General features: G+C 44.2%; 1 protein-coding gene across 1 annotated transcript; it reads left to right on the top strand.

The window, feature by feature from the left end:
* Positions 1–1,013: 1,013 nt before the first annotated feature.
* RBX1 (ring-box 1) lies at positions 1,014–15,196 on the top strand. The gene is made up of 5 exons (XM_030855848.2): positions 1,014–1,155; positions 3,070–3,148; positions 8,040–8,110; positions 11,273–11,358; positions 14,144–15,196. Exons 1-5 carry the CDS (start codon positions 1,078–1,080, stop codon positions 14,154–14,156), a joined length of 327 nt encoding a protein of 108 aa, XP_030711708.1. The 5' UTR covers positions 1,014–1,077; the 3' UTR covers positions 14,157–15,196.
* Positions 15,197–27,684: the final 12,488 nt, after the last annotated feature.

The raw sequence follows: 27,684 nt of genomic DNA, 5'->3' as shown, positions 1-27,684 counted from the left end.
CTGCAAGACTAGAGATGAAAAAGGGGCGGGGGGCTGGTCTAGAAAGGGGAGGGTGACATAAAGTTCAGGTGCTTTGGCTGGGAAGGAATGACCAGTAAGAATAAGTGGCAAATACCTCACACAAACACTTCAAGAAGTACAGTGACTGCAGATGTGATCATGGCTCAAAGAGAGGAAAGAGGACCGAAATTAAGGAGAAAGGACCCCATAGTCCGATGACCAACTGAGGAATGGGAAGTGTGTGCTCAAGTGAGTTAAATGTAAATCGTGTTCTTTAACCGAAGGCCATTCCGAGTTGGACTGGTATTTTGGGTGGGCTGTGGCTGTCATCTCCCAGTCTCCTAAGCCTCCTCCCTCCACCTATTTCAGGTGGGCAGGTGAAGGCAGGGCTACATAATGCCTGCTCAATTTGATCCTGCGGAGGACACGGAAGCGGGGGGCTCCAGTCTCCCCATCGAATCCTGAGTATTTCCCGAATTGGAATTAGGAAACCAAACGGTGCTTCAGGCCTCCCAGGGAGGGTAGCAACTCAGGCCGGGCTCGTAAGCGGGTCAGGATCTGGAAAGACCAGTGTGAGGTTTCGGGTTTCGGCAGCGGGAGGCGGGACGCCCACCCTCGCCCCTTCCCCAAAAGAACGCGACGAGGACCAGCGAGCCGGGGAGCTCCGCGGCGCCGGGGAAAGCGAGGCGGGGCCGGTGCTGCAGGTCGCGGCCCAAGCGGAGGAAGCAGCCGCCGCCCCAGCTGAGGGAGTGTGGCCGTGGGCTTCCCGGGGGAGGGCGACGAGAACGAGCCCTTTCGAACGTTTCCACCCGGCTCGCTCACTTCGGCCCAGCCCCGCCCGGCCCCGCCCCAGACGCTCGGGCCACCGCCTCCTCTCCGCCAACGCTGGGTAGGTGGGGGGTGGGGGAGGACAGCGCCAGCGCCTTTAAGAGGCGTGGCCACATGCTCCGCCCCCACCTGCCCCTCGCGCGCCAGTGAGGGGTGGGGCGCGGGAGGAGGTGCCGGGGAGGGAGGGGGAGCGAGGCTTGCGCTGACGCGCAGGCGCAGTAGCCGGGCGACGGAGCGTGTGTTTCCAAAATGGCGGCAGCGATGGATGTGGATACCCCGAGCGGCACGAACAGCGGCGCGGGCAAGAAGCGCTTTGAAGTGAAAAAGGTTGGGTCTCGCCAGCGCCTTCCTCAGGGAAGCTAGAGAGGCGTGGATCTGGCTGGCAGGCCCGAGGATGGCCAAGGCGCGGAGGAAAGGGCTTCATTTCAGGGCGTTCCTGGGACAGGGTACCACGAAAGGAAGCCGGTGGGCGGGTTTTAGGGTTGATCGGCGTGACTGCCGCCCACTGTCAGTGGCAGTATTGGTTTCGTTAGGAAGCTGAGGGGCCAATCACGGAGGTGCTTATTGAGATACGCGGGATTGCGACTTGGCTGCAGGAGCCAAGCGCCTGAGCTGTCACTGGAGTGGTGGAGGGGTGGGGAAGGAGAGGGTGGGGTGGGAGGAAGGGGGAGTCGGAGTGCTGCGGTGGATGGAGGATGGGGCGGTGTGGCGAAAGCCGGGAACCTGAGGTCCTACCGCTTTGGAGGCCTCTGAGGACCCGGGCTGGCGATCTCCGTGCCCCGCCCCTGTCCGAAGCTTGGGGTCCCTCTGAGGGACCCCGACCCGGTCCTCGCCTAATCGAGGCCTCCATTAGCCCTCTCTGGTCCTCGACCCTGCCGAGTTAAAGTGTCTCGAGTGTAACTCTTGGCTCTTCTGAGAGGTCTGTTGGTTTGTCACACAGCTGCCCCAGTCCTGTGGTCATATTCAGAATCCCGCTGTCCAAAAAAAAAAGAAACATGGTGGAATTTGTTAAAAAGAAAATGCGAGCCCAAATCTTGTGTCATTTAGGCAGGGCTGAGTACTAGTTGCGAACGACCTGGTAAAAGTGGGAAAGCAGAAATGTGGGACGTGTCTTTTTGCATGAAATGCCTTATAGTTGTTTGCCAGCAGTTGGGGAGAAAAGTGCCGATTCCCACCCAAGATAAAACAGATCTGTACAAAATGAAGACCTGAAATAGGGAAGATGTTATTCCTGGAACATCTGGCTAAACCCTGACAATATTCCCCCTCCTAGTGCTTTTTGGCGTTTCATTGTGGGCCCTGCATGCTCAGTTACAGCCAGCAGCCATGTTGAAGAATAGAAGTAGGATTTTTTTCCTCCAAGTTGAAGCTGTAGGGTGAAAAGTGCTGAAGAAGTTACTAGACACTGAGAATTAGGCTTGAAAGAGATGAAGGTTTGAGAAGTAGCACCAAATTCGTGGATGAAAGGGAGTTTGGGAATATTTATAATTGCAGAAGCCAGAGGGTTGAGTTACTTAAATACTACTTTTAGATAAATTCTTATGGAAATTATCTTAACTGAATATAACAGTTTGAGCATGTAAAAGTTGAAAACAGTTTATTTGATGATAGGAACTAAACAAAATTCTGGTGAATTTTGGAGTTTGTTGTGCAGTTATCTTGTAAGATTTAAGTGATGACCTTGTTCTGAGTATTGACACTGCGTAGTTATCCAGCTTATCCCACGATTACCCGTTTTATGATCCAGTCATCATCTTAGTTCATTGTGTTCCTTGTTTTCGACCTCCCCATTCCTGCTTCCAAAGTCTCCTTGAAGAGCAGATATTTGTTTATGCAGAAATTGAGCTCTTCTGCAACTGCCAGGAGAACCTGCACAGTAATTCAAGTTTGTGATTATTAGACCTAAAACAGGCACTTATAAATTATTCCTGATTTGTTTGCGTTGATATGGCTGACTAAACTGTAGGAAAAAATAAAATTAAAAGATGACATTCATTTCTGTATTTATATACTCAACTGTTTGGAGAATGGGTGAGCGTACGTGTAACCTACTCTTGCTGTCTGATATAATAAATAAGAGTAATGTAACCTCTAGAAGCTCTTTTGTTTAGTGGTCCTTGTGGCCAAAAAGTTGATAACTGGAGCATGAAATCCTAGAGTGTCGTGTGTGTGTTCTGTGTGTGTCTATGCTTGTGTTACAAGGAGAGTAGAGTGCATTGTTCCCCCTTTTTCTCTTTGCAGTGGAATGCGGTAGCCCTCTGGGCCTGGGATATTGTGGTTGATAACTGTGCCATCTGCCGGAACCACATTATGGATCTTTGTAAGTAATTGGAGGAGGATGGGAGGAAGTTGAGAAGGTTACAGAGATTGCGGCCATCCTGATGTGACCAGTTTTCTTCTTCCCAAGGAGATTTAAAGTACAATCAGAGCACTTGGGGTCTTGTCCATCTAGGCCATTGGTATGTTTGAAATAAAGTAGTTTTTTATGATGTCCTGCAGGCGTACCCCTCTCTCAGAATAAATCTACTCAATCTAAAGATGGCAAGGCCACATTTAGAATGAATTGTGGACACAGAGGTACTATTGATTATATCCTCTCTGTTTCCCATCTTGTAACCAGACTCAAAGGCAAAAATAGTGAAAGAAAGAAAAATAACTTTGAGCTAAAATGTTCTGTTAGAGCTATTTTTTACTGGGGATTTATGAAGAAAAGAAACCTGAGTATGGATTTTCAGTGTTAGCCCAAGTGTAGTTAAGGGGACATCACTGCCGACATCTAAATAGGCAGTTAATTGCTCTAAAGAAATTTAATTTAAATTTCCACATATTTCGTTACACATAGTGGTCAACACATAGTGGACTTAGTATCCTTGTAGTAATAGGGGCAAGAATGTTGATCACACCAGGGACAGTCACTATTCATCCAGGTACTAAAATGGTTTGTTATTGAGATCAGGAATAGGGCAAAGAAATTGCAACTTTCTCGAATTGAAATTATAACTTATTTCTTAAATGACTTACCTGCCTCCTCAACTTTATCTTGAGCCACTCTCCTGCATACTCTGGTGGTTCCTCTGACTTTCTTTCCATTCTTCAAGTGTCCATGCTCTTGTTTAGAGCCCTTACATATCCTGTTCCCTCTGCTGAAATGTTCTTCACCTCTTCTCCCCCTATCTTTGTCTAATGCAGCACTGTCTAATCTAAATGTAAGCCTCAATTGTGAGCACATACGTAATTTAAAGTTTTCTAGTACTCATATTAACAAAGTTAAAAGAAACAGATGATTTGTATTTTATTTATCCTACTATATCCAAAATATTTTTATTTCAACATGTAATCAACATTTTAAAGTGAAATATTTTACTTTTTTTTTTTTTTGTACTAAGTCTTCAAAGTGTATTTCACACTTCCAGAGCATCTCATTTCAGACTAGCCACATTTCAAGTGCTCAATTCTCACACGTGCCCAGTGGCTACTTTATTGGGCAATGTAGAACTAACCCATAGTTGGTCTTCAGATCTCACCTTGAACTTGCTCAAAGATGTTTTCCCTGACCATACTTACATACACACAAACACAAGCTATGCCAGTTCTGTTAAATATTTCCAAGACATCCTATAGTTTTCTTTGTAGCAGTCATTTAATTTAGTTGGTTCTTTATAATTCCATGTTATTTACTGATGTGTTCCTAGCATCTAGCATAGTGTTTCGTACTATAATACTACTATATCTAGTGATAAACTATAATAGGTTCTCACTAGATATTTGCTCAGTGAATAATAAAAACACAAAATAGGAGACTAATCTGTGGTCATTGCAACTTGGAAAGCACAAATCAAATATTTTGTGCGGGAAAACAATCATGGCATGTGTTGGTAGTTTACTGCCCTTGGTTTCTTTGAGTTTTGACCCTGTTTACCTTTTCACACAACAGTCAAAGCAGATCAGCTACCATGATGTTTAATGTAGAGAGAAGGAACCAATCACAGAAATACACATGCACAGTGTTAAATGTGCTAGGGTGGGGTTTTTGATTACGTGCTTGCCAATTCCTTGCTGTGCATTTTCACAAGGAGTTGTGCCCAGAGAAAATTTTACTTTCTTGGGGCTCTTTTCTGTAATCCTGACTTGTTTTTAACCTCTGTATTTAAGTCATTGTGTGTCTCTCTGGATGCAAGAGAATGCACTTCTTGGGAAGATGGTGACAGACAAAGGCCACTGATATTCTGTCTTCTCTTAGTGTTGAACACTTGAGGGGTCAATGTGGGCTTTTAGTTAGACACCTGCTTTATCATATATTTTAAATGTCAGATGCAGAAGTAGGACGTTGAATTCCTATAACAAACAAAGTATTTTCAAATCATGTCTTATGTTCATTTGATGAATATTTATATCCTGGGCATTTTGCAAGGTCTAGGATAGAAGACCTGAGATCAGGTCTTTACCCTTATGGAACATACCCTTCTGTTTATTACAGACACTAAAGAGAAATCTGGTTGCTGCAACTGGGCTTGTCTTCCTTTCAAAAATAGATGAATTATGATGCTTGTAAAAAGACACTTTTGGGGCTTCCCTAGTGATGCAGTGGTTGAGAGTCCGCCTGCCGATGCAGGGGACACGGGTTCGTGCCCCGGTCCGGGAAGATCCCACATGCCGCGGAGCGGCTGGGCCTGTGAGCCATGGCCGCTGAGCCTGCGCGTCCGGAGCCTGTGCTCCGCAACGGGAGAGGCCACAACAGTGAGAAGCCCGCGAACCACAAAAAAAAAAAAAAAAAAAAGACACTTTTGTTAAAGATGAAAATAAGAATCTTGATCTAGCAATGGCCATTTTCTAATAAATTCTGGTCTGGCATTAAATGAATAATTGTATACAGAGCCGTAAATAAACGAGTGATTATGGCTGTGCTCCAGTTGAACTCACCTACAAAGCATTCTTGGTCTGAAGACTTCCTCTTTGGAATCCAAATTGTTACTACCTGTCCTACTATAGCTTCATACTTATTTTGCATTGCCCTATTTCTTGGTTCTTTTAGAGAACACCATCTGCTAGGTGTAATTTTCTCCATTGCCTCAGGTAATCTTGTTCCAGATGAAGGGGGCATCCAGAAGTGCTTAGACCCAGCGTCTGCCCCTAAGTTAGTCTTTTCCTAAAACCACAGGTCCATCAATATTTTCAAAGTGTGAAATCTCTTCACTTCCAAGAAGAAGCCATTGCTTCCTTAGCAGTCCTCTGGTTGTAATGCTCTTGTATTGAAGTATAAAAGTCCTCAAGCTTTATAAGTCACATGAAATCAACTTCTGCCTTTGCACACCTGTTGTGTGCTGCCTTTCTGTCTGTTCTAGGCTGACAGAGAACAATTCCTTCCCCTGTTTAAACAAATGACTAAACCCCAATGCTCAGCCTCTGGACCAAAAGCTTGAAAACATTTTATCTTTGAGGACATTTTACACTTGTATTTAGTAATTTTTCATGCCTTATCCCCTTTTATCTGACGTTCTGTATTGCAATCCTATTTCTGATCTTTTTTTATTATTATTAAAGTATAGTTGATTTACAATATTATATTAATTTCAGGTGTGCAACATAGTGATTGAATGCTTTTATAGATTATACTCCCTTTAAAGTTGTTATAAAATATTTCCTATATTCCCTGTGCTGTACAATATATTTTTGTTCTTTGTTAGGAGTTTTCTGATAAGAATAAATGTATATTTGGCCCCTATTCTCTCTATTTATAGAAGTATTTTTTGTTTGCTTATTCAGATACTGAAAGCCTAGTTTGCACTAGGCATAGAACGACAGCCCCTTAAAAATACGTAGACCTAGAAAAATTTAAACATGATAATGTACCTTGAAACAGTTTCATTATTTACTTAAATAATAATGGTGCCTCTTGCTTAGCTAATTTCTTAATACATAGTCCTCATCTAGGTGAGATGATCCAACTTGAAGGACATCAGATTTTATCTTCTCTGCCATCTCTTTGAATAGGGTGCATTCACAGCCCCCATACATTCTTGAATATATGGCATAGGCCCTAGATTCTCCACTTTTATCAGAAGGAAAACCAGTTATTCTCTTTGTAGTGTGAATCTGGGTAGCATAAGCAACTTCTGTGATTTCAGATCCTTTGCCTTTCATATTTTTGAAGGGTGGGGGAAAGAACATTATGGTATATCTCTTCCCCTAAGACCAAATATATGCATTAACATCTCAGCATTACTTTCATACAATGTTAGTATTTTCCGCCTATGGAAGTTTGAAGTAATTGTCTCATTAAATAGTCTTTCCTGAAGCTTTTTGTTCTTCAGAAGGGAGACTCCATTTAGTTACCACCTTCAGAGAAAGCAAATTACACATTAGTAATTCTTGTTCGTTGAATATTTATCCCCAATAGAGCTTTACTCATCCTTTCTGGATCTCAGTCAGATTTTTTATTCTATTTAAGTTCCCTCCCTTCCCCCTCTATGAAATTGATACTTGGATACATTTGCAGCAATTTGCTCCATTCACCGGTGAGGATCACCTCGGGCAATAAGTGTCACTTAAGTGGTAGCCCTGAGTCTCCTCTAACCCGTTGGCCTCACAGATCTGCTGTGTTGACGGTGTTTTAAGGACTTGAGTTTTGACGTCCTCATGCAGAGCGTACACTGCTCTTCGCCACAGGCCTCTTCACCCCCTTTTACTTGCCCTCTCCCAGCTCCATATGTCTGCCTGACTCCTTTAGGGACTAGAGCTTGTCCCCCAGCTAGGCTTTCATGTGGCAAACCTGGGTGTTGTAAGGGCCTGAGAGGAAGCATTCACCAAGAATAGAGATGCCAGTTCTCAGAACAGTAAGAGTTATGAGGTGGCTTTAAGAATTTACTAAATTTACCAGATTAGGAGGAATCACTGTCATTTGGACCAGTCAGGTTATGTTTAGAGTTTAAAAGTACTCTTTCCTTCGTTACTCTGTTTTTGAACAAGGGGAGGGATTCATTGCAAAGCATGCTGTTAAGTCATATCTCTGCCTTCTCTATTCTTCACCCCTTTCCACATTCATTAAAAAACAATTATGACTAATTAACCACTTGAGATTTTGTTCATGTTTATGCCATCACCACCAACCCCCCCCACCCCCAGTCGTGTCATCGTGTAATCGTGCAGGTAGGGCAGCTGTAGGTGAAAAGGTTGTTGCCAGGGTCCAGTGCTGTCTGCTCTTGTTCCCACAGGCATAGAGTGTCAAGCCAACCAGGCGTCTGCTACCTCTGAAGAGTGCACCGTTGCGTGGGGAGTCTGTAACGTAAGGAAACATCTTTCCCTATCAGCATGGCTTGTAAACATAGTACCACTTTTCCTGCTTTGCCGGTCTTGAAACTAACTAGGAAAAAAATGACTAGCCCACTTTTCTCCCAAAAGGTACACAAATATTAAAAAAAAAAAAAAAAGATTTAAAAGCATTGTACTGTTCACCTGTTATAGGGTTAAAATTATTAGTTATTGCAGAGACAGTAGTTTGTCTTAATTATAAAGTGTACCAACTTTTGTCAGCAACATTTTGGGGATTCATCTTTGGGAATTGCCTTCAAAGCCTATGGTACAGTCTTTGGAATATTCTGTTAGTGGAAATCTTTACTTTCGTAACACATTTTTAAAAGGCTAGGTGTCTTGTGCAACTAAGGTGAATAAATTGAGTGTCCGTGTGTGTGTGTGTGTGTGTGTGTGTGTGTGTGTGTGTGTGTTTTAGGTGTGGCAAATGTACTAAGTTAGGATTTGGGTTTTTTTTTTAATGTGGCTCATGCCAGAAATGTTTTGTACAGCATCTCTGGACTGAATGTACGGCCTTCCAGGGAGTGACAGCTGTGAAGGATAATAGACATCAAATATGTTATTTCCAGCACGTGTTAAAAATTCATCCTTATAGACATGTAGTCCCCGTCATAGGAGCTAAAATTGTCCTGTCCGGGCGTCCTGTGCCCAGGAAACAGAGGGCTCCCAGCATGACACAGGCCTAAGAAGTCAGACTCTGGAGTCAGACCATCATTCCCTGTCTCTGGGACTTGCTAGGTGACTTTGGGCAAAGTATTGGCCTCTCTAAGCCTCGTATGAAATGGAGGTGATAGTAGATTGCATAATGTCACAGTCACGATGAAGTGATTTTATGTTAAAAAGTGCTTAGAGGAGTTGGGGGTTTTTTGGGACATGAGCCACCCATCTCCTTGCATGCCCCTGCAGTAAACCTTTCTCTGCTCAAAAAAAAAAAAACTGCTTAGAATACCTCCTGCATGCAGTAAGCGTCTTTGTTAATAGATATAAATAAATAAAATTTGGGGTGGCTGTAGTTCCTGAAGAGAGAGCTATCAGTACTTTTCTCCCTCGGGTTGAGGCTCTCCTCCCAGCCCACACCTTGTGGGGCACCTTCTCCATGCTGTTGGGGCCCTTCGACAGTTTCACAGTAGCCTCTGGCCAAGGGACAGTGTTTATCATTTATGGGGATAAAGAATAAAGCTCATCGGGCTCTTTGCTCTCCCTGGCATCCAGGCGTATACTAAGAACCTTGTCACTTTGTGGTGGAAGGAAAAGGAGTGAGCTTCTCCTTAAATTCAGCTCAGGAGAGTCGAGCTCAGAGAGCCTGCCACCAAGAAGAGCCAGCAGGTGTGCCTGAAACCTTTGGACTAGTCCCAGTTTCTAGTGCTGGGTCTTCTACTAACCTGCTCTATGAATTAGGCAAGTCACTTAACTCTTCTGGTTATACAGACAGTTTCCTGTCTGTAAAATGAAGATAGTAATAGCCGTCATGCTTGCTTGCCTGGGTTGCTGGAGGCTCCAGTGAGGTAATAGATGTTTACAGACTGCCTGCAAAGTGTGAAGCACCAGGCAGTGTATTTTGAGACTGCTCAGTGTACTCATCAATATGTCTTAGATGGTTAACAGGAAGAAAGCTGGGAACAGGGGCATTCAGGGATGCTGTCACCAGCCCTGCAGCCTCATTTGCAGCCCGTCTTTCCCTCTGTCTTCGGAGGTGGCTGGGGAGTACAGGACCCTGTACTGCTGCAAGGTGCCTAACGGGGCAGCTGGGAGGTGGAAAAGGGTGTCCTGAACGCCCTTAGGTGAGCCTGTCCCCACTGCCTGGGGATTGAGAAAAATGCCTCCGCTTGCTGCCTTTTGGAAATTTTGTTTTTTCTCTTTTTCAGAAATGATGAGTTGTGTGAGCGTCAGGAGGAAAGGGATCTTGCAAAGGGCCACTGCTCTGGGAGAGTGTTTGTCCTGTTGAGTAGCCCCAGTGCACCAGCCGTGGACTCTAGTGTTTGTCACGGAATTCTCTTTCTGTCTTTGTGCAAAGACAGTTCACAAATGATAATCCACATTGTGATTCTTAAGTTCCATGTATGTTTGGGGGGACACGCTGACCAGAGTTCAGGGCTGTTATTAAGCCAAGCCTGCCAAGGCTTTCATGGTGTGTTGGGGTGTCAGCACTTCTCCCCTGTCCCCACTCAGCCGACCCGTCATGGCTCAGGTGAGGAGACTCTTGTTGTTCCGTCCGAGTTCGCTGCTCACACGAGCAGGGGCAGAGGATAAACATCCATTGCAGAGGTGCTGTGGTTAGCGTCTGCACGTCATTAACACGTACCAAAAAGCTGCACACGGACTTTCCTTCTCCCCATATCTGAAGGCCAACTCCTCGCTCCCTGTACCAGTAGTCTTGGTACTTTTGCCCTTTTACTTCCTGTCTTGATCATGGAATAAGCCCTTCGACGCTCTTTCAGCTGTTTGCGTGCAGTGTGCCCATCGTAATACTTCCTTTTACCCTAAGTTTTTATCTCATTCCTTTTTAAGACACAGTCTCTCACCCACTAAAGGCTCACCGAGTACCAGGCTGTTGTCATATCAATACACCTATAAACAAATGGGGAAATAAAGTCCTTTGGAAAGAGTTGAGCTGCGTGTGGAAGATCGGGGAAGTGCCCCTCTCAGCTCTGGGTGATGTCAGGGATGGCGCACTACCCACACTGAGTAGATGCCTCTGCTCCTGGGGTTCCCTTCTCCAAGGTGGGGAGGGCAGCTGGGTCCCAAGAAGGGGGAATGTTTGAAATCCACGTGTGATCAAGGGCCTCCCTGCGTGAGCCCCAGTAGAGTAAGCCCCCCCTACAGGCCGCATAGGACCAGGAAGCCCCACTCCATCTTCCCTTAGGGAAAGAGAGCTCACTGCTAGAACGCTGCTATGCTTCCTAAATGCACTCTTCCCTTTGGAGGAATGACGTTTCTGACATGTTTCACTGGACTTAGCCTCGTACCTAACCAAGGTGTAACCCGTTGTTGACCTTTTGTCTCCCGTTGTGTGTTGCCTTCCATCACTCTTCTCCAGCCCCTGTGTGTAACTACCCCACTGCCCTTGAGATGTATTGTCATCAGAGAGCTGAGCCTTCACAGGATTATTTTTAATAAAATGTATCTTTTCTTCCAGCATGCTTTTCACTTCCACTGCATCTCCCGCTGGCTCAAAACACGGCAGGTGTGTCCGTTGGACAACAGAGAGTGGGAGTTCCAAAAGTAGGTGTCTCTGGATGTTTTGACGTTTTAAGGTTGGGCTTTGTGGTCAGTATCATTCTTGGACTCACGTCAAGCTGGAGGGTGCACAGTCTTAGAAAATGGAGACATGGAACATGCCTTGTTTTCATAAACTAGCTTTTGGTTAGTTAGACAAGGACTCATCTATGTGGAAAATGCATAGGTGAATCCACATTAGAAGCTTGCAGCCTAGAGTTTCCCAACTATCCAGGTTCTATGAAAGTAGAAAATATAAGAATTTGCAAACTATTAAATATTTCCAAAATCGCATCAGTAATAAGGCTCCAGAGGCTAACTAATGTCAGGTGTCTTTGCTTTGGGCTAGAATTATATCCACCTATCATGTTTCATTGGTTTTATCTCATGCCGATTAATTCTGATACAGCGTTTATGGCTATCTCAACTAAATCATTATTGTTGTGGCTGTTAGTAGTATGTAAATAAAACATGACATGTAAATTTTCAGAAATTCAAGTGGTCAAAGGGTTTACCACAAAAGATGAGTCTCACCTTGTTCTCCTCATCTCTTTCCTGGAGGTGGCCGTCAGCAACAGCTTCTTAGTGGCTTTCCCGAGTGTCCCCGTATATGTACTTGAATGTATTTGGATATACATGTAGAATTTTTTATATCCGTAGTAGTAATTCCTAAAAGAGGAATTTCTGATTAAAGAGTATGTATGTTTTTATTTTTGATAGTGTCAGATTTTCCTTTCCCAAGAATATGTGCTAATTCACAGTCCCTACAAACAGTGAAGCAGGAGGCTCCATTCTCCATTTCTTGCCAATGTTCTGTTATCACACTTTTCCATCTTAGCTACTGACAGGTGGAAATTAGTATTCAATTGCATTTTTAAAAATTTTCAGTGAAATTGGGCTACTTTTTATATATTTTTATGCCTATTATATTTTTGTGCGAAACGCTCTTTTATCTGTTGAATTTTCAGTCATTTTCTTGATCAAATTTTTAATGAAAAGGGAGATTTTTACTTAAATATGAGTTTTGACTAGCAGAATATTCTTATGTTTAAAAACCAATAAATAGGGTTCTTTAGTTTGTGAAATGTTTACAAATCACTTATTGGTACAGTTATTTTGTTTTTAGACTTGATTATTTATTTTGGTAAAGAATTTTGAAAGTCTTGTGAAATGCATGTTCATTTTTTAAGAAACCTGCCAAATAACTCAATATCTTCATACCATCACATTCCTTTCAGCAAAGTATATGCTAAGTAATGTGTAAGATATAAAAATGTGTGAGACAGTCCTTCCCTGTCCTTGGGGAGCTTGCATTCTGAGTGGAGCCATGACATGACAAGTAATACATGTCAAGGCAGAAGCACTGTTCTAAGTTCTCAAGAGGCCTTTGTAATTGGCTCTGCCCTGGAGCAGGCTCCAGGTTCCGTCTTGGACCAAAACTGTCTCATGTAGCCCATTACATGTGCCTGGGGCTGAGCCTAAGAAGTGGGGGGTGTAAAGAACCCTCCTGTTGGGCTTTGACACTGTCACTGTATCCAGCTGGTGACTTTGCCTGGCCATGGTTGTCAGTGCACTGGGAAAACAAATTCATTAGAAGCAAATTGCAGCATGCTTAAATCTGATGGACAACTTCCGGGTTATTCTCCAGCCCTCTAACACACACTGGAGCTCTACCCTATGAGGACTTTTTTAGACAATATTTAAGTGAATTTCTTACGTGAAGTGCTTAAAGAATCTAGTACGCCTTCAGGATGATGGAAGCAGTGATGCAGAGTTCTAGTGCCCTGGTTTCCATCCATATAACAAAGTATTTTAATCAGAGGTGAACTGCCCACAAAGAACCACGACAAAAGATTATTAAGTAAGATAATAATGAAGGATTTTGTGTTCACAAAATCCATTTAGGGACTTGCCTGGCGGTCCAGTGGCTAAGACTCCATGCTCCCAATGCAGGGGGCCTGGGTTTGATCCCTGGTCAGGGAACTAGATCCCACATGCCGCAACTAAGAGTTTGCGTGCCACAGGTAAAGATTCCACACGCGGCAATGAAGACCCTGTGTGCCGCAACTAAGACCTGCTGCAGACGAGTGAATAAATAAATAAATAAATACTTTTTAAAAAAAGGAGAAAAGAAACCCATTTATATGTGGAAGAAATTTCCTGCCCTTGTTTGTAATCTTGCTAGAGCCAACTTTTGGCTTCTGGGGAAATCAGAAAGGACCTGAGATCCATACCTAGTTTCTCTCCACAGTTCTCTTTCTGCAGTGCTGAGTGGACTCAGGGCTATAATTGGAACTGGTGATAGATTTTGAAATTGAAGGCTGTTCAGTCACTGGTTTCTGTATTTGCCTTACCCTAAACTTGCCTGAGGACTGGAGTTGAGGTGAAGAGGCCACCACAGGTAGGGGAGGCCAAGAGTTCAGGCTGTCTGAGCTACTGCCTGGGGCAAACAGGTGGAGCTCCCTTTCACAAGCACGGCTCTGACTTCTCCCTCTCGCCTCCCTGTTACTGCCTGGTGTCTGCCTGGTAGCTGGAAGGAGTCAGGTGGGTGCAGCTAAGTCCGTGGTGAGGCGGGACCGTCATAAGAAGGGGGTGATAAGTAAGATGTTCTAGGGGCCAGTAAGATGAAAGGGGCAGAGACCAGGGTCGTAACCCGGTCTTGGCACACACTTGTGGTCACTTACTTCTTTTCAAAGTTTTAACCAGGTTTGCAGATATATTTAAGCAGGTTTTATAGTCTCAAACAGGAAATTACTAAGGAATTAATTAAATAATTTACCTTGTCTTTCAGGTATGGGCACTAGAAAAAGAGAATTGTTCCGTCAAGCTCGACTGTATCATTAGCCACTTAATGACTTGCCTTCCTGTTACTTAATTATAAATTAGGTAGAACTGTGTTTTTTCTGCTTTGTCTTTTCAGTTTGCTATTCCTGCACCCATATTGTATTCTGTGTCAAATAAAATCCGGTTGGATTCTAGAACAGATGCCGCCTCTTGTGTACGTGAAAAAAGTGAACATAAAAGGACCCCTCTTTCTAGGTTGGAAAGCCAGCTTTTGAAAGTGAGGTGTTTGTTCGTTAGAGCCAGAGCAGAGTCGTCCTGCGAGCATGTCTCTTGGTCATGAGGAAGCCTGGTACACAGCCCGGCTACTGATGGCAGTGTTGGGTAGGTCGCCTCTCTGCTCCGAGCTCTTCTTCTGTAAAGTGGCTGCCGAGGACTAAATGGCGTCATGTGGGCACAGAAAGAGGCTTTGTGAGCTGTTAAGAACACTATACAAATGTTAACTTTGTGTATGACATGTTGCTTTCTCTTCTTAGTTTAGAAAAGTAGACTTGGAGAAATCTAATAGGTAATCTTGGCTGCCAAAGGAGTAATCTATGAACTCAAGTTGGAAATCAATGCCATTTAAAATTGAGTTAACAGGAGAATTCAAGTTTCCTTCCCCACCACCACCCTTTGCAATTTGTTTAAAATGCCTTGGCCATGGAAAGAACTGCCAGGTCTAATACTAATTCAATGGCTATATAGTCTTTAACTGAGAGGCAGGTTAGTTTACTGCAGTGGTTCTCAAAGTATAGGCTGAGGACTTCCGAGGGTTCCAGAAACCCTTTCAGCAGGTTCACAAAGTTCCTTTTCCGACTGCATGACTGTACGAGGCCAGCTTTTCTTTATATCCTTCAACCAAAGCAACATATTGAATGAAGAAGCAGAGGTGAGAATCCAGCTGTCTTCTACTAAGTCGGATATAAAAGAGATTTGCAAAAATGTAAAACAATGCCACTCTTCTAATTTTTTGTTTTGAAAAATAGTTACTTTTAATAAAGATTTTTACGTTAACATGTGACGGGTTTTTGTTCTTTTAAAATCTTTTCAATTTCTCGGTCTGATTTCCATTGTAGTAAATAGATATAACCCACACCAAATCTCTTTGGGATCTTCAACTTTTAAGATCATAAAGGGACCCTGAGACTAAAAAGTTTGAGAACCTCTAGCTTAGTAATTAAGAACTTCGAATTCAAACCTGGATTGAGCCCAGCTTCCCCACTTTGCCACCACACAGAGCAAGTGCTCACGGAGAGGTGGCTGCTGCCATCGCTGTTACTTTAGGGCTTCCACCCTCGGCAGAAATCCGCTCCTTTAAACCCTTTTCAAGTGGCCATTCAAACTGCGTGAATACTTGAGCGGTGAAGAGCACAGCACTTTTCACACAGGTGGCGTTACACGTTTGGAGAGTTCTGCTTGGGTATTCATTGGGACCCTTGGTTGCAGGGTACCCGAATCCAGCTTCTAAGGCACGGGACATTTATGAGAGGGCTATGGGGCTATGTCCTGTAATAAGAGAAAGGGACAGAGAACTAGCTGGACCTAAGAATGAATGAATAGAACTGAGGCATCGCTGCTGGGATTCTCCCTGCCTGTGTTTCGCAGAGACTAGCTTTGGTTGTTTGTTTTTTGTTTTTTTTGGCTGCGCTGTTTGGCTTGCGGGATCTTACTTCCCTGACCAGGGATCAAACCTTTGCCCTCCGTAGTGGAAGCACAGAGTCCTAACCACTGGACCACCAGGGAATCCCTGAAACTAGCTTTATATATGGCAGGAAAACCCTGGATGCTGACACCTCTTCTGTCACCTCTTCTCCCAGTTTCTGCCACAAGAGAGGGACTTACTCCAAGTTCTGATTCCAAAAATCCCAGCTGTGTCAGGTGCCGACACCTGGACTAATCGGTAGATTCACTTAGAAAATAGTGACCGTCTTGAGAACCTCAGAGTTGAAAGGTAGAGTGACAGTTCCCAGAAGAATGGGAGTGGTATGGGGCAGACCAAACAAGGTGTCTACGTCTGCAAGACTTGCTAGGAAGTGTTTCTTAATATTGAGCCAAAATGTCTCCTTGTAACACAATTCAGTTTTTCTTGTGTTGCCTCATGAAACTGGTGGACATAATTCTTCCCTAAGACATTAGTGGAATTAATTGAGCGCTTACTGTGTTCCAAACCTAGAGAACACAGCTGAAGTAGACAAAGTCTTTTCCCTCAAATAGCTTACAGTCTAGCAGATTTTCTTAAAATGAATGAGTGGTGGAAGCTACCTCTGGAGAGCTTGACAGGGCCCAGATCTGGGCTTGATCTTGACTTGCCCATTCTCTCTTAGATTCCTTCCGGCAGCCCCTCTTCTTCAGTCCATCCCTGAAGATTCTGTTCTCCGGGTTCTGCCCTGTCTGGGAGACCTTAGCCTCACCCATAGTCACCATAGTGGCCCCCCAGGTGGCCTCTTGACAACTGATTGTGTGCATCTCTTCCCAAATCCACTCTTTTCTTTTTTTTTAATGTTTTCATTTTTAACTTTAATGTTTTATTTATTTATTTTAACATTTATTTATTTGGTTGCGCCAGGTCTTAGTTGCGGCAGGCGGGCTCCTTAGTTGAGGCACGTGGGCTCCTTAGCTGCAGCATGCATGTGGGGTCTAGTTCCCCAACCAGGGATCGAACCTGGGCCCCCTGCATTGAGAGCACAGTCTTAACCACTGTGCCACCAGGGAAGTCCCCCAAATCCACTCCTAGTAACCTTGTATTGATACCTAGAAATTGGCCATAGTGGTTGTATTTACACCACAGAATTGAGAAATGCTACAAATCAGAATTTCTTTTCTCTGGAGAGCCTGTTGCTAGTCATTTACCAGCACCCCACTGCATAGTTACTGTCTAGGAACATGGCACCCAAATGTGTCCATTGTCTCTCCCTGGCTGTGCGTCTCTTGGACGCTTCAAACTCAGCCTGTCAAAAATGACTGACCTGTCATTTTCCCAAAACATACCCCTCCTCCTGGATGACTTAGCCTGGTTAATGGCACTGCCACTCATCCAATTCATGAAGCCATAGGCATTCAAAGGCATTTTAGATATTCTCCTCTCCGCCTCTGCATCTAAGTAGTCATTAAACTCTATTCACTCTGCTGTTGTACTCTCACTACAGTCTGTACCCTCTTCTCCATTCCCACCGCCACTGACAGGGCCCAGGCCTTCTTCATTTTCCTCTGAAACAACTGCAGTTCCTTGACTGGTCATGCTGTCATTAGTCTCCTTGCTACAACCTGAAACGAGTCTTTAATTTGGTGTGATGCCCCCACTAGTTGAGAAAGCCCCACCTTGAAGGATGCAGAGTTCACTTCCCGTTGTAGGCGTTGAGCATGCCGAATCCTGGCTCCTCCAGTTTCTGTGCAGCTGGAGCAAGGTAGGGTAGCTAACCTCCGTCAGAGATACTCAACCTGCCATCCCTTACGGCTGTGGGCAGCACCCAAGTCCCAGTGCAGACGGCCAAATGGGTGGTGGCATCCGGTGTTTAACAGCCTCAATAGCCAACACCTCCCCAGACTAGTTTTGTGGCATCATTTTGGCCGTGGTCCCAGTTGCCACCCATTTTCTGAGCCTGATTGATTCTCCAACATCCCCTGTGGTGCTGTGAGCTCTCCAACATTCTCTCCCAACATTCCCTCCGTATCCACTCTGCTACAACCATCAGCCAGGTCTTTGGTTTTCAACACTCATCATTATCTCCTCCTGTCCCTAACGGGTAGGCCCACACCATTTCCTTTTCATTCTCAAAACATTCCTAAAAAGCCCATCATTTTATTATAATGTCATCTGATGTTTTTCACTCATTTCCTCAGCCAACAGAACACTCTTCTAAGAGTCCTTTGCCTGTCTTTTCTCTCCTTTGTTTTTGTCCCATATTTGATCAATTTCTTTTCTTTTTCCTTTTTTCTTTTTTTTGGCCGTGCCACTTGGCATGAGGGATCTTAGTTCCCCAACCAGGGATCGAACCATTGCCCCCTTCAGTGGAAGTGTGGAGTCTTAACCACTGGACCACCAGGGAAGTCCCATGATCAATCTCCTTGCAAAGAACTCACTGAAGAGTTGATGCCCTATGGAGTGCGTTTTTTCTTTTGATACCCTTTATTTTCTTCCTACTTGGACAAATTTTCAACCTACTGTTGGAACACCTTTTGTGGGCCTCTTGCCCCTGCTGAGCCCACTGCCCTGCCCTCTTACCTGAGCCTTCACCCCATGGTATGTGGAGCCACACACGGCCTGGAACTTCAAAGCACATCTCCATCTCTGTTCATCTCTTTCCAGCCTGGCACGAGCTCCTCTGACTCGATCCCAGTGCTGTGTTGTAGCTTCTGCTGGACTTACTTGAACCTCTTCCTTCCAAGAACCTCAGTCCTGCCCAACCCAGTCAAGCTCCCTACTCCCTTGTCTCAGTGCCAGGTTACCTGAGAGGCTGGTCCTCCCCTAGACTCCTCTAAACGGAGACAGGGCACTTGCCTCCCATTAGGGCCCCCAGCATTGAGGCATCCTCTTTTCTCTGCACTTTTTGAAATCTCCCCCAAAGCAAGGCCATATTTCTAGCTAAACCCAGGCTGTGATGAAGTCTGAAACAGCGTGGTCTCTTTCACCAAAGCGTCCCCTTTCTTCTACTTTACTCAGAGTAAGCTCAGAGTAGCAATTTTTCAGACTAGTGGCGTCCACATTTTGCATTCTGAGACGTGAAACTATCATTACACAAAAGTAGAACCTATCATCCTATACTTACAGGAGAATGAAACTGTTTTCAGATGTCTTGATAATTATTCTATTTTCTGCCAAACTCCTCCTCCTGTAACTGACAGCCTCTATCTTGCTCAAAGACACTGCCATCCCATTAAACAGACTAGAAACCTTAAAGTCATCTTTAATGCCACCTCGACCCTCATCCCCAATATCCATGTGGTTACGTGTCCTATCTATTGTGCTTCAATTTTACATCACTCAGATGCAAGCTCACCCGCTCTGCCTCCACTATTCAGGCCTTGATCATAATCTGAATTGTTGAAATGAGTCCGTTACTCTCCTCACCTACAAGATTTAGGAGCCCTGGGACTTCCCTGGTGGCACAGAGGTTAAGAATCCACCTGTCAATGCAGGGGACACGGGTTCGATCCCTGGTCTGGGAAGATCCCACATGCCACGGAGCAACTAAGCCCGTGCGCCACAACTACTGGGCCCGTGAGCCAAAAGTTCTGAAGCTCACGCGCCCAGAGTCCGTGCTCCGCAACAAGAGAAGCCACCAAAATGAGAAGCCCGTGCACCGCAACGAAGAATGGCCCCTGCTCGCTGCAACTAGAGAAAGCCCGCGCGCAGCAACGAAGACCCAACTCAACCAAAAATAAATAAATAAATTTATTTATTTAAAAAAGAAAAGATTTAGGAGCCCTAATAATAGAAAATTTCATAAAAGCATAATTCAGAAGGCCCAGTTCTATATTGTCTAAAGATTCTGCCCCTTAAACAAACTCATGTTCCCTGAATCTTCTGAGCTATATTCTCAAGAGTCTGCAGAAGGCATCTCCATTCATCCAAAGCTGTTGGGGAACATGACAAAGACAAAGGAAGAAGGAGGTTACTTTTGCCAACTATTTATTTCTTTATACCATTAATGTTTAAATCTCACTGAATCTTATTTTATTTATTATTACTATTTTTTTTGGCTGCGCCACGTAGCATGTGGGATCTTAGTTCCCCCACCAAGGATCAAACCCGTGCCCCCTGCAGTGGAAGGGTGGAATCCCAACCACTGGACCATCAGGGAATTCCCATCACTGAATTTTAGAACTTCTTAAAAATACAATTGCCCACAAGGTATAAACATATGGAAACGCTCTAACACTAATCAAGTGGAATAATAATTACACGATGGGACTTCGACGGGGTAGTATATTTTCTTAAATTGTGCCAACAGATAGGAAACACAGGAAAAGCATTTATTATATGATGCCGAAAGGAAATAGAATTATCATGGGCATTGTGATCACAACAATGTAAAGAAATCTACAATATACCTCAGTAAAAAATATATACAACATGCAAAAATGAGATGGCACTTAGGCAGATTACACTGTGGGTCGTTCATAACCATGTTTCATTTATTCTTGCTATGTTTTCTCTCACATTTAAACTAAGGAAAAAAGAATCCCCCCCTAAGATGCTAAATTGTCTTCAGACTCTGGAAGGCTCCGCTTACCAAGATGACTCCTAAAGGGGCTTAATCTTGGAAACCTAAAACTGGAGCCTCACTGAGGCAAAAGTAGGCAGTGCACACCCCTACTCTCTGCAGAAGAAGCAGTCTTGGCCAATAGCCTTCGACTAGTAACAGCCCATTGACAAAGCTAACCTCTGTTTGGAGATCTTAGTCTGCTTTAAATATATGCATCATCTAACTAACTTTAAAGAGCTCTTCCTTGGCCGCCCATTGAACTTAACTAAAATTGAAACTTCTTACCCAGAGCAGCTCATCCCCAGGTGAGCTGACCCCTGGCTTCCTTCCCGAGGTCATCTAAGAATGTCATTCCCTCTGGTGTTTGCAGAGCTCCATCCCTCTCCCCACCTCTGGGAGTCATCACCTGGCCATTGGCCTTTGCCTGGGGCTCTCCCACATTTCTGCATGGCTGGCTTCTCCAGGTCTCAGAACTCACCTTAGTGGTCACCTCCCCAAGGAGGACTTCCCTGCCACCCCATTCACTCTATCACATCAACCCATTTTATCGTCTGCACAGCACTTAGTGATCTACATTGTCTTGGTCTCTTATGTGATCACTTGTTTACCTGGTTCTGAATTTCCAGGAGAACAAAAACCTCACCTGTCCTATTCACCCCTGAATCTCCAGCACCTACCACAGTGCCTTCACTAGTTGAATAAAAAAAACAAAGGAATGAACAAATAAACTGCTCTTTCATTTATTTTGTTCACGCCTACCAAGCCGTCTGATCAGGGTTTGTTGGTCTACTGGGAAAGAGTATTAAACCAATGGTGTAGATGTATTTTTTTCTGATTCCTGTAATAGTTGTGGTTCGCTTTGAAATTATTTTTGTGTTATCTTTTTATATATAAGTCTAAGAGCTTGGTAATTATTACTGATGTTTATTTTTATGACTATTTATTATTCATTGACTGTTAATGATGTGCCAGCCATAGACGGGAACTTTACCATCCACTTAATCGTCACAAAAATAAAATCTATTTTTGAGATTAGTGCTGCTCTGGACCATGTTCCAGATCAGGAAAATGAGACTCAGAGAGCTTAAATGACTGTGTAAGTTCTCACTGTAGGGAATCATGGCAGAGACAAATTTTTCATTGAGGTTGGTCTGACACAAAAACTTGTGTGCTCTTCCCCGGGCCCACAGTTGACACTGAACCCTCCCCCTACCTGCACCCAGGGGATTCAGCTCACCCTCTGTTGGTCTTTGGTGATGATGTTTCCACCTCACACTTGCAGAGGCCTGCCCACCCTGCAATGCTGTCATCCATGACCCAGAGTAGGCAGTCTTTTTATTTTAAACTGTGGCCAGATATTCCTCTTTTAAGCTCTTTTCTCTTCTAGAGACATGACCTTTAGGGAAGGAGTGAAGATGCCACCTGTTGTTTTTTGTTTGTTTGCTTTGTTTTTTTAGAAGCTCAGTTCTTAATATATTGAAGGTCAGAGGTGAATGTACAAATCAATAATAATAATGCTGTTCGTTAAGTTGGGGCCTGGAGGAACAGCCATGTTCCCTGATTGATAAGGAGGCCTGACATTTGTGTAGCCCTTAACCATTTACAAAGGGCTTTCACTCCATTATCTCATGTTTCCCTCACACCAGCCCTTGGAGAGGCAGCCTGGGCTGGTGGAGAGGAGGCAACCTTGGAAGGAGATAAACCTGGGTCCACATCCCAGCCCACCACCGAGGAGTCATGTGACCTTGGACAGGTCACTTGATCTGAGTCACTCATTTTTTAAAAAATTATCATACAATGAACTGAACTTTGTAAAACATCTTGGTGAATAGTTTTATGAATCTTAATGTATATACAGATTAGTATAATCATCACCGCAATCCATTGCCCCACAAACCTCTCTCGCGCTCTCTTTCCCCCACCTCTAATCCCTGAGGACCACTGACTTGTTCTCCAACCATACAGTGTTGTCTTTTCAAGAATGGCATATAATGGAGTCATACAGTATGTCACCTTTCAAGACTGACTTCTTTAATAGAACATAATACCTCTGTGATTAATCCAAGTTATCATGTGTGTGAATAGTTTGTTCCATTTTATCCATTTCATCACATGGAGGTACCACAGTTTTCTTATTCATTCACCTGTTGAAGGACACTTGGGTTGTTTCCCATGCTTTTATTGTTGTTTGTTTTTTACAAGTTTTTGAAAATGGCGATAAAATACACATGACATAAAATTTACCACTTTAAGGGTACAATTTGGTGGCATTAAGTGCACTCAAACATAGTAGAACCATCACCAAATATTTCCAAACATTTTTCATCATCCCAAACAGAAATTCTACCCATTAAACAGGAACTCCCCACTCCTTCCTCCCTCCTGCCCCTGGTAACTTCTGTTCTACTTCCTGTCTCTATGAGTTTGCCTATCCTAGGTACCTCATATAAGTGGAATCATACAATATATGTCCTTTTGTGTCTGACTGACTTCATTAGCACAAAGTTTTAAAGGTTCGTCCATACTGTGGCACATATTGGAATTTCATTCCTTTTTTCACTGAATAATATTCCCTTGTATGTACATTCCGCATTGTGTCTATGCATTCACCTGCTGGTGGACGCTTGGTTTTTTTCCATCTTTTGGCTACCGTGACTACTGCTGCAATGCACATGATGTGTACAGATATCTCTTTGAGACCCGTCTTTCAGTTCCTTTGGGTAATACCTAGAAGTGGAATTGCTGGAAGTGGAAATGTTAAATTTTAGCTTTCTGAGGAGTTGCCAAATTGTCTCCCACAGCAGTGCACTATTTTGCATTCTCACTAGCAATGCACTCTAATTTCTCTACAGCTGTATTAGTCTGCTCAGGCTGCTATAACAAAATACCACAAACTTGGCAGCTTCAACAACAGAAATGTATGACTCACAGGTCTGTAGGTTGCAAAGTCCAAGATCAACGTTCTGGCAAATTTGCTTTCTGGTGAGAGCTCTCTGTCTGGCTTGTAGATAATCACTTTCTGGCTATGTCCTTTCTTTGGTACATGAACTTAGGGAGAGAAAGTGAAAGAGAACTCTGGTCTCTCTTCCTTTTTATGTTTTTTTTTAATTAATTTTTATTGGAGTATAGTTGCTTTACAATGTTGTGTTAGTTTCTGCTGTACAGCAAAGTGAATCAGCTATACATATACATATATCCCCTCTTTTTTGGATTTCCTTCTACTCACCAGGGAGCACTGAGTAGAGTTTCTCTTCCTCTTCTTAAAAGGGCACCAAATCTATTGGATAAGGGTCCCATCCTTATTACCTCATTTGACTTTAACTCCCTTATGGGATTTCCCTGGTGATCTAGTGGTTAAGAATCTGCCTTCCAATGCAGAGGATGTGGGTTCAACCCCTGGTCAGGGAACTAAGATCCCACAGCCTGTGGGACAACTAAACCCAAGCTCTGCAACTACTGAGCCCGCGAACCGCAATGAAAGATCCTACATGCCGCAATGAAGATCCCAAGTGCCACAACTAAGACCCGACACAACCAAATAAATAAATAAATACATATTTACAAAAAATTCCCTCAGCCTGTATCCAAATACAGTCACATTGTGGGCTATGCCTTCAACTATGAATTAGGGATGGGGAAGAGACACAATTGGATCCACAGCAACATCCTTGTCAACACTTATTATCTTCCATTTTTAAAAAATAATAGCTATTCCAGGGGGTGTGAAGCAATAGTAGTTTTGATTTACATTTCTTTAATGACTAATGATGTTGAGCATATTTTCATGTGCTGATTAGCTATTTGCATGTCTTCCCTGGCAAAATGTCTATTCAAACCCTTTACCCATTTTTTTTGGGGGGTCACACCATGTGGTTTGGGGGGTCTTAGTTCCCCACCCAGGGACTGAACCCGTGCCCTTGGCAGTGGAAGTGTAGAGTCTTAACCACTGGACCCCCAGGAAATTCTCACCCATTTTTTTTTTAATAACTTTTATTTATTTATTTTGGCTGCATTGGGTCTTCATTGCTGCGCACAGGCTTTCTCTAGTTGCACGAGCAAGGGCTGCTCTTCTTTGTGGAGCACAGGCTCTAGGCGCACGGGCTTTAGTAGTTGTGGGGCACACAAGCTCAGTAGTTGTGGCGCACGGGCTTAGTTGCTCCGCAACATGTGGGATCTTCCCAGACCAGGGCTCGAACCCATGTCCCCTGCGTTGGCAGGCGGATTCTTAACCACTGCACCACCAGGGAAGTGCCCCCACACACACCCATTTTAACTGGGTTGTTTGGTGATGAGTTGTAGGAGTTCTTTATATAAACTGGATATTAAATGCTTGTTAGATATATGATTTGCAAAAACTTGCTCCCGTTCTGTGAGCTCTCTTTTCACTCTTGATAATGTTCCTTAATACACAGAAGTTTTAAATTTTGATGAAGTCTAATTTATCTTTTTTTAAAAAATGTCATTGCCTATGCTTTTGGTGTCATATTTAAGAAACCATTGTCAAATCCAAGGTCATGGATATTTGCTCTTATTTTTTCCTCTAAGAGTTTTATAGTTTTAGCTCTTAGATTTAGCTCTTTGATCTACTTTGAGTTAATTTTTGTATATAGTGTAAGGTAAAGGCACAACTTCATTTTCTGTGGATATCTGGTTTTCCCAACACTATTTGTTGCAGAGACTGTCCTTTACCCATTGAATAGTCTTGGCACTCTTCTCAAAAATCTTTTGACCATATATGTGAAGATTTCTTTCTGGGTGCTCTATTCTAATCCATTGGTCTACATGTCTGTCTTCATGCCAGTACCACACTGCTTTGTTTGTTATAAGAGGATATTACCCCCCTTGCAAGTTGTCATGAGAATGAGAGATAATGAAAGTGAAGTGCCTGGCGCAGAGCTTGGCACATAGTAGGTGCTTAACAAACGACAACTATCCTTAGGGGAAGGCTGGTTATTTGCTTTCAGGCTGGAAGGACCAGGGACACACTCAGGTTCCCTCAGGCACACTGGGAACTTTGTCTAATGGGAAACCATCCTCATCTGCACAGTCAGCCTGGGGAGACCAGAATGTCTCAACAGGCCGTCATCTGGTTGTCTCTGAGCAAGTGTCCACTGCTTCTCAGCACCTGAAGTAGATCTTCCGTTTTGCTTCTCTCTTCTAGTGCTACTGTCTAAATTCACATTCCCCCAAAGAAGACCCTGAGACAAGAACTTGATAACTTATTTTCGAGGAGATTCCCGGAAGCACAGCAAGGGAAAGGGAAAGTGAGACCGAAAGTGAAAGGGAGAAGGAAGTGAGGAAAGCCTCTGTGGGCAGCTGGGGCCCAGTGTCACTGGGAGGAGCCTCGCAGAACTCAGCACAGCGCTGTGCTCCTGGGGGATTTATCCACTGACTCCCACTGTCCTAGAGGTTTCAAATCTCTGGCCCTTCTGGGCTGCCCAGCAGAAAGGGCGGAGCAAGTCCCCACAACTCCAGAAAAAAACCCTCAAGCTGAGAAGCAGAGCCCTGAGAATACTAGAGATAAAAAGTGCATGCAGGGACTTCCCTGGTGGCACAGTGGTTAAGAATCCGCCTGCCAATGCAGGGGACACAGGTTTGAGCCCTGCTCCAGGAAGAGCCCACATGCCACGGAGCAGCTAAGCCTGTGCACCACAACTACTGAGCCTGTGTTCGAGAGCCCACGTACCACAACTACTGAAGCCTGCAGACCTACAGCCCGTGCTCCGCAACAAGAGAAGCCACCGCAATGAGAAGCCCATGCACCACAACGAAGAGTAGCCCCCACTCACCGCAACTAGAGAAAGCCTGTGCACAGCAACGAAGACCCAACACAGCCAAAAAGTAATTAATTAATTAATTATTTTAAAAAAAGTGCATGCAGAAAAGCATCTCCTGTACCTGCAGGTAAATTAAGAAGGACAGAGGGGCTGCGGGGCAGGGCACCAATAGCGTCTGCAGCTACCACCACCTACCGCCTCTCCGCCTTTACTACTTCATGAGCTCTGCACGCTCAAAGCTTCCACTGCAGCAGACTTCTACTTTTGACTTTAATCTCCGGGCATCTCTGGGTTTCTGTGTCACTCTGCTGCCCAAGTCTCTGTGTAAGTTTTGCATTGAACCTGTCCTCCAGAGAAGCTTGGGTGGCTGGTGGAGTCACCGTCTTGACTGGGCAGGGCTCTTCACACTCGCCCAGCTCCTCAGGCACTGGCCTCCAAAACTGGCTGCCCTGGCCACAGGCCCTGATCTCTCAGTCCCCATTTCTGAGGTCCCAGGAATAAAACATAACCACTTGTTCACAAGGACCATTTCGGATCCTTTCTTCAGCCTCAGGTCTCCCAGATCATCAGTAGGATGTACTCATCAGTAGGAGTACAGTTATCCCCCTTTACAAATGAGGATATCGGGGCTTAGAGCATTTAAGAATCTTGCCTAAAGGCGCACAGTTAGTTAAAGGCAAGCTTAGACTTGCACGAAGTCTCAATCATTTTACCTCTTACGCAGGGAACGCAAATCTCAAAATGTTGAGTGTTATAAGAATCTTCCTGTTTGGTGGATTATCTCACAGTGGAAAGGGATCTGTCCAGGAAGCCTCAGACTTTCAGGACTCTGGGTTCCTGAATGGCAGAGCACAAGATGGGGGTTCGTACCAAACCCACAACAAATAAGCCCATGCAAGCGTGCCTCACCCAACTGTCAGATCAAATACCAATTTTTATGAAATTCTAGTTGAAGCAAGCAGTAGTAGAAATCAAATATTTCAAAACATTTGGCGAGCTACTCTGGGTGGGTGGAAGGGGGATGTCTGATCCATTTCTGCTCCTGTGATAGGAGACGGGGGCTTGAGATAGTGCCCCAAATTGGAAGAGTGTTTGGAGGCCAGGCAACCACATGACAAATATTTTCAGAATTGCTGTTAACCTCAATGTTCAGGCCTACCACGTTCTTTTTCCTCAACACAGTGGTTCAAGCCTCTTCCTCCCTCATGAGACTTCCTCCTGCAGCTCATCTCTCCTCACAGCCAGATTTCTTGAAAGGACTGTCCACATTCACAGTCCCTACTTTGTCACCATCCCTCCTAGCAGTCTGCCATTTCTTACCCATCATTCCACTGAAACTGCCCACCCAGGTCAACAGGAACTTCCAATAACAAACCAACTTGCCACTTTCAGTCCTTCTCTGTAAGAATTCAGACCTGCACTTGGTGAAACCCTCCACTCTCTTATTGTCTGCCTCATATCTCTTTTTTAAAAAAAATTATTTATTTTTGGCTGCTTTGGGTCTTCGTTGCTTCATGCAGGCTTTC

This window comes from Globicephala melas, chromosome 10 (genome assembly GCF_963455315.2).
Source record: "Globicephala melas chromosome 10, mGloMel1.2, whole genome shotgun sequence".
Classification (NCBI taxonomy): Eukaryota; Metazoa; Chordata; class Mammalia; order Artiodactyla; family Delphinidae; genus Globicephala; species Globicephala melas.
This window is presented reverse-complemented; position numbering and strand designations above follow the sequence as displayed.

What these genes read in the sequence shown, in the direction of transcription:
- RBX1 (XM_030855848.2), top strand. Translation starts at nt 1,078, where the DNA reads ATGGCGGCAGCGATGGATGTGGATACCCCGAGCGGCACGAACAGCGGC. An exon ending in AGCGCTTTGAAGTGAAAAAG is followed by an intron (nt 1,156 to 3,069) that starts GTTGGGTCTCGC and finishes TTCTCTTTGCAG; the next exon opens with TGGAATGCGGTAGCCCTCTG. An exon ending in TTGCGTGGGGAGTCTGTAAC is followed by an intron (nt 8,111 to 11,272) that starts GTAAGGAAACAT and finishes CTTTTCTTCCAG; the next exon opens with CATGCTTTTCACTTCCACTG.